Below are 7139 nucleotides of genomic sequence, written 5' to 3'. Positions count from 1 at the left end.
GGTGCAAAGTTCATACCAAAGGACGGGATGACTTTGGTCAGTTCATCCAAGAATACTTGCGCCTTCTCCTCCTCTTCAAACATGAGAACGATGTCGTCAAACGAACTTCGTTTGAACCTTCTGTCAGTGTGTGATTGAGTTCCAACCAATTTAGCCCGCGAGGTCATTGTGAACTTGAGTTCATTGTATTTATTCAGGTGCCTGTACAATGGTTCGTGGTATATACTGTGTGGGAATTACACTTAGCCCCAGGGTCGAATGCGTTTTAATGGATTGGCGCTGTACGGCTGATTAATTCAATCAAAACAAATGTACTTCGGCGCGGTAGACGACGTTCATTTGTTGTATCGTAATGAGCTCTGAAAGGCTCCAGCCCTGAGGCTTAGATGCCTTCTATAAGGATTTGCCACGGCTGCTCCGGACGGGATTCCGTGATTCCAGCGCGATATGAATGCCCAGGTCGGCCAACAAGCCGGAGACAAGCCCGTTTTAATAGGCTATTCATGGTTGATGTTCCTCACATAGATAGTTGGGAAGAACTTCTACAGTTGTATACTGAAAACCATCTGTCTCTGACGGACTGGAAATAGGTCAGTGGTTAACAATTCTGAAGCACCAGTGACAACACCGATGTTGCTGTTTTTGATGATGATGAACAATTCTGAGCGTGCACCTGGAGAGCACTTCGATCCTGGGAGTTTCAGAGAAAGTCAGAAGCCTGCTTGCTTCAGTGTGCACACAGTTAAGGCTTTCGGGGCTCGAAAACAGATTTCGAAGCGTTTAGGGATGTCACAGAACTGGAACTGCAGTTGAGTGATGCACGGTGAACAATGTGGTAAATCCTAATGCTGGGATTTGCGGAGAACAGTATACAAATGAGTGGGGTAGGGTAGAAGTGGGAGGCGTCAGCAGTAGTATGTTTTCGCTTACACGCCTTGCTATGTGCATGCCACGTCGGCAATAGCCAACGTGGCATGAAATTGTTTAGCTGTGTTTGTTGTACATGGGCTTGGATATTGTTAGGGAGCCCATACCTAGGTGGGATTATTATGGTTCTCTGCCAAAGCACTTGGATTAAAAGTCTGACCACAAGGCAGCGGTGTTTGGCGGGAAATGCAAGTGCATTGCCAATCTTATGGAACAAGTCGCCATACATGTTCCAACTCCCAACCTGGAGTGAAGGGAAACTGTGCTGGTCAGACCACTAACCATTGAACAACATGGTGTGAGACTGAGTGTCGCATAGACGCCACCCAGTATAGCTCAATGGGTTATGGAGGCACACAAACCGATACACCACGGTAAGGTCGTCCCTTTGTGACGGTTGACGTCAGGTTGATGCAATATTGCCACAGTAGCGGGGAAGAACGCTTGCTTCGTAGTCGCTGGTGAAACCCAAATACAACTGTACGCTTTAGTCATATATAAATCCATCAAGGTAAAACTGTGAAGGCCTTCAGGTCCTTATGTATCCAGACCTCAAGACTGAGGGCAGGTTCAAGGCCCCACTATAATGTTAAGATTACTACAGGTTTTTAGGAGAATCTTCCTGGACTGATTAAGCTGAACTACTAAAATACACCTCCTCACTTGACCCGTCTTGTCTATGAAAGCAACGGAGGTCTACAGTGATCCCTAGCATAACCATTGAAGAATTTCCACTTGAAGAGCCAAACTAGTTGTCTACAGAAGATATATTAGCCTCACGGAGAGGTAAACCTTTTCGAATATTTCACGAGGTCGAGGTCGCATAGAGGTGTTGTTCATGCTCAATACATTCGATCCGGACGGATTCCTGAATTTAAACCAACTGTGATGGAATAATCGACATACGTCCACACAGAGGTCTGTCCCCGTCGAGTGGCAACTACATACAGTGAATTCAAGTAGTCTTGACCGTTACCTATGGCGGAATAATGATGAGACCACACCGGCTGAGTAAGATGGATGGACTGCGACGTGGTCTTAATAAAGGTCGCTCCGAAGAGTAACCGTCCGACTGGCTCAACAATGGAGACGTAAAATCCATCAGACGAATAAAAGTACGAGATACTACACATGATCATTCTGCTCAAAACTAACTTACTTTCGGCTCCGGGGGTGGCATAAGTCCGAGACGCACTTTCTCTTGGCGTTCCTTTTGGGCCTCTTGTCGGTTTTGTCTCCGAACTTTCTTGCGCTCCTTCTTAGTGAGGAGGAGAGGGATTTCCGGAGGCTTCGAGAGCTCTCTCGGAGGCTTCAATTTTATGGGATGTTCGACAAGGTTTGTTATCCATGCTTTATTCAAAATAACTGAAGTAGGAAGACCTTCTTCTGCAGCATCATCAAGAGCGGAATATCTAACGAAATTAGCGGTTAAAAGGTTAGACCTACGCAGTAACACCATCTTTGAGTATATACGCATCCCACCATTCTAGTGTAGGAACTTCGGATTCATCCACAACTCGCTTTGGTTGAATAGTTGATAGTTTCGCAGCACTTGCTATACCCGTACGCTTCACAGCCTGGGCGACTGACTGCTGTAAAAGTTCCAGCTGCTGTTTCGTGCGCATGCGTTGAGCGAGTTTGATAAACTTTCCAGGTTCGTAAAAACTAAGCTGCCGTTTTGGTCGTCTAGCTGCTTTCATACTAGAAATTTTATTAGAAATTCGTACAGCTATACCTTAATCTAGGATCAAAGTAGGCAGTGGCAGTCAAATTTTTTTGTGGTTTCTTCTGAGTCGTTGTTTGCAAAACTTCCTTGAATTGTTGGGCTCGCTGAGCCCGTAGATTTGCTTTCAGCGTGGGTGTATAATGTGTGAGCTGAATCTCCTCGCCTGTGGTGGCATCTATGGTCTTCCCCTCCTCATCGAAGATAACACTAATCAGAATTAAGTGCTGGTCAAGTGGACTTACTTAGGAATATCCTTGGACTTCCTAAAACCATAGGTAAGGGCACTGCCAAGAAAGAAATTACTTTGTTTCTGTTTCCGCCGAGACGGCATATTTGCTTAAGATACCCGAGTTCATGCGCGCAGCAATCTGTGCTTGCAGTTGGGCCGCCCTCCGTAACTTGTCGAATGTCTCTGTGTCTGGGATGGTTCCTGATGGTACATTGAGTCCATTGGCAGATTTTCCTTCACCCTTTCATAAGTCAGACACTCGAATGTTTCAGGAACTTACAAGACCCAGTTGAACTTTCCTCTCCGCAATGGTACGTTGGGCACTGGCCATCATCTCCCTGATCTTCGCTGCCGTCAACTCTACGGCACCACTAAAAACATTAAACACAAATTATAAGGCTACCTGGTGATTCGAGTGGCGGCTGGGCCCGCGTTAAATCCGAGCTGCTCCATCTCTAGTGAAAAATCAAGTAGCCCGCGACACTAGGAGGGCTAGTTGGCTTAATCAGTTCAATGAATTCAACAGGCTCGGTTTGTTCAATAGGTGAGGGGATGGAGGCAAAATCTGATCGGATCTGCAAGCAGAATCGTGCTGAATCTGTTGGAAATGAAGGAGGTACGTGTTCGTCTGCATAGGTAATGGTGAGGAAAACGGCGTTAAATGGACCAAAGAGGGAGAAACAATACCTGTCGTAGAGGTGGACTCGCGCCATGGTAATACAGAGGCAGTTAGCTAGGTATGTGGACATGCGCCGGATGCGTAGTTGCTGAGAACAGTCTGATCTTGAAAGATGCGAACAAGCGTTAATTAGTGCACAGGTAACAGTAAAACTTGTGCTTCAGCAATTTCGTGAAATCGAGATCACTGTCGGTGCTCTCGTGGAATGGGCTCGGTGAGAAGGGGACGGGTTCTCTGCTTAGCCATGTATACAAGGTACATAGGCTCCTAACTTACGGAGTCCGTAAAATTTCAAGCATACGCTTGCTACTGAGAGTAAAAGTCAAAACGAAGCTATACTCGGGGAGAGTGTAAGAGCCAGAAAGCCATGTGAGGAGTACGTGTTACTTGGGGCAGAGAATGAGACTGGACGCTCTACCCAGGCAGTGACACGCCCAAGGTCCTGGTGGTATCCGTAGCTTTACAGCCCCTGGCGTCATATTATCGCCACTGGGACAGGGGTGCGCCAAACTTTTGCACTACGGTAGCGGAGGTCAGGAGAAAACAGTGGGGATCGACAAATTGGAAGACAAGCTGAAAAAGAATGACCGTTTGTGTTGACCTCATGAAGCGGTGGGAACAAAGTAAGGCATGGAAGAGCTTTGCGAAAATGCAGGCTTCCAGATCGTGTACAGAAGAAATATGGTCTGCCCGCATAAGTAGGGTTTGTTGCTCCGTGAAAGAAATTGTAGGAGTTCCATGCATACCGCTCCCCGTGTTGATCGGAACAGGTTCCGCTGAGCTCAAGAACTTGGAAGAGGCCAGTAAAAAAGGACAATCTGCATCAAACTTTCACTGCTTCAACCACGCTTATGAACGGGTGGGGCGATCTATCGAATCTGGTTACAGATTAGAGTTGTGTACCTAAATTAGCCAGATCGTGACAGCAGTAATGAAATGCGGTTTGATTTACATTTTCCAATCATTTCATATTTTTGAGTAGACTGAGTGATGCGCACTGCATTCAAAAGGTTCCAGTTAAGGTGCACGCACTTAGATATAAACGTGCTGGTAATAACAGCTACCGCCACCCTGTGGACATGCGCCATCAGGACACACTATACTGATTGCTCCGGTCATACCACTTATGGACAGCAGCCGACTGACTGTAGGCCAATTTGCGGCTTCCGATAGATGCCATGTAGCAACAACAACAATACACAGGTATGTGGTGGTAGTAAACCTCTAGATAAAAGCCAATGGTCAGTCACCGGTCCATCACCGGTTTATTGGCTCACGGATTCGCGAACAGATAGCTTTTATCAAGTTTCCCAGGTCGGTTGTGTTCTTTCTGTTCGCGGACTTCCGTTCACCTGAAAGTCACAAGCGAAAAAAGGCTGTAGCACTGTTCTTTAGGTCCTTGGTGCAGGGTGGTAGGCCTATGGGCTCTAGGACTCACAAAAATCGTCTGGAGTTACTTTTAACTGGGTTCTTGATGCAGCGTGAACGACCGTCGGAGGACTACTCAATGCGCCAACAACCCGGAATGAGAAAAACTGTGGCCTTATAAGTGTGCGGCCTGAGCTTGAAAATCGCCTTACCGTGTTGGTGAGTTTATCGGTGGTTGATCAGGTGCGCATCATCATCTGCGCACTGATGATGTCTCCTTGTATGATGACGAAGCTGTGAACCAATTGCCAAGTTCGGCGAACGAATCAACAGCCACTCGATAAGAAAACCAGCTCATTATAATGTTCACGTCGTGTACTGGTTATGTGAACGCTGAAAAAATTGTTGGCCTAACCTCGTTCAAAAAGGGAACATATAAGTGCTGGTTCGGAAGCAACGATGAACTTGCTGAACGGAGCCAAGCACCACGGGACGCATTTTGTAATCAACAAATTTAAGGCCGGAGACCATTTTCACCGCAGCTCGTTCGGCGAGCTCAATGTTAGTAAGGTCTTCCTTGCGGCCCCAGTAAACAACTTGATTGGCATGTTCAAGAAGCGATGTGACATGCCCCATAGAGTATGCGAGTAAAATGGGAAAGAAGCGCCGAATCGTCCGTAGAACAGCCAATGCCTTTTCAGCAGCCTTTTACGGTGCAGTGAAAAGAACAAGACTGAAGAACGCCAAACAACCGTGGTATAACAATAATTTTTTGTTTCTCAACTTGTAGGGAGTACGCCAACCGGGTCATGGTCAGCCGTTACAACCTAAAGGTAGCGGACAACCCCATAGTAGGTGAGACAATTTTTTAGTGCTAAGTAATCGTAGGTTGCTGGAGAAACAAAAGTAAACAATGGGGCATGAGGCACGACTAGTTCAAGGATGGAGCCGAAGAACTTGAACCGAATCTGAGGAAAATCATTACTGGTCATGAGTAGCCTTCGGCGGTTGAGTAAATTCAAAGGGTTACGAAGACTGAAAGTAGCCACTCAGTATTCGCACATTGGAAATAATTTCTCGAAAGCTACGGAATTTTCAGTCCTTCCACTTCATAATGCCGAATGTCTATGTACAATGTCAATGTTCGTGCATTATTGCAAATTATATACTGTGGGGATGCAAAATGTGCGGAGATGCACTCCATCGAACAACTTTCGCTCGATACTTTCTGTTACCGGTTAAAATTCCGTAGTGCACATCCATTATCGGCATGAAGTCGTTTAAGTTTGTTGGTCAACAGCAGAGTATACCAAATAGGTCGCGAATTATGCTAGGAAGACCTTGACGTTGAGTGATTAGCCGCATGGAACCTATGTCGATCATACCCAACTGCTGAATGGACATAGCTGACGCACACGACTAACATACGACCAGGGGTCCATGATGTCTAATCAGCTCGCCGGAGCTCACCCATCCATCTGTACTGGAGAAGAGGTTCAAAATGGACTACATAAAATGTTGAGCCGTATTGAACGTTTTGATGGATATATATGTCCCTCCGGGGGGCACACTCCTCGTCGTAAGAAGCGTTCACTTGGCCGTTGACATACTGAAATGAGATGAAGATATGTTTAAGGCTACCGAAACATCACCATATGGAAGGCGGCCGACAAGCTTGTGTGAATACTTACCCCAAAATGTGAGCACTTCGGCGGCTATGATATCGCCGGTGCTTGTTCACACAGTGCCAACTTCAGCGGCTATTTCGCATGCCTACTTACTGCATACCTCAAGAAATAGAGACCTACATGAAATGCATGGAGTCTCATTAACAGGCGAATTCTTTGGAGCTGATGGGTAATATGGCGCTCGACAGCGTTGGTCGTAGTTGTCAGACATTTACTCACGGCTGTTGAGTAGTTCCTCCTTGGGCCCGAAAACAACGATACACAGAGGCTTTCGGGAGACACTATGCTGAGATTCTGTGCTTCGGGCCAGGTCAATATCACGGATTCACGGATTGATACACAGGATCGAGGCTATTGCCCAAGTTTCCCGGGTCGCTTTTGTTCTTGTCGGTCAGTGGCTGTCGTTCACCTGAAAGGCACAAGTGAAAAAAGGGTGTAGCACTGCTCTTTATGTTCTCAGCGCGGGGCAGTATGCTCGCCAGCGCGAGGATTCGCATAAATAAATGTCTAATAGTGCTTTAA

At 46.5% G+C, this 7139-nt stretch overlaps 2 protein-coding genes across 2 annotated transcripts in view; both read right to left on the bottom strand.

The window, feature by feature from the left end:
• The window catches only part of T265_08740 (hypothetical protein), a gene marked incomplete at both ends in the record, with an annotated part of 19995 nt that extends 17368 nt beyond the window's left edge, over nucleotides 1-2627 (bottom strand). The window contains 2 exons of the mRNA XM_009174625.1: nucleotides 2087-2339; nucleotides 2374-2627. Of these exons, the coding sequence (XP_009172889.1) occupies nucleotides 2087-2339; nucleotides 2374-2627 (507 nt within the window). The remainder of the gene's footprint in view (nucleotides 1-2086; nucleotides 2340-2373) is intronic.
• A 13-nt stretch (nucleotides 2628-2640) lies between these two features.
• Nucleotides 2641-5287, bottom strand: T265_08739 (hypothetical protein; the record flags this gene model as incomplete). The annotated part of the gene is given in 7 exon segments (XM_009174624.1): nucleotides 2641-2860; nucleotides 2896-2937; nucleotides 2957-3123; nucleotides 3163-3253; nucleotides 4823-4913; nucleotides 5000-5096; nucleotides 5195-5287. The coding sequence occupies 7 exon segments, from the start codon at nucleotides 5285-5287 to the stop codon at nucleotides 2641-2643; spliced, it is 801 nt and encodes a 266-aa protein (XP_009172888.1).
• Between the last annotated feature and the right edge of the window lie 1852 nt (nucleotides 5288-7139).

The sequence above is a fragment of the Opisthorchis viverrini genome, assembly GCF_000715545.1.
Source record: "Opisthorchis viverrini unplaced genomic scaffold opera_v5_238, whole genome shotgun sequence".
In the NCBI taxonomy this organism is placed as follows: Eukaryota; Metazoa; Platyhelminthes; class Trematoda; order Opisthorchiida; family Opisthorchiidae; genus Opisthorchis; species Opisthorchis viverrini.
This window is presented reverse-complemented; position numbering and strand designations above follow the sequence as displayed.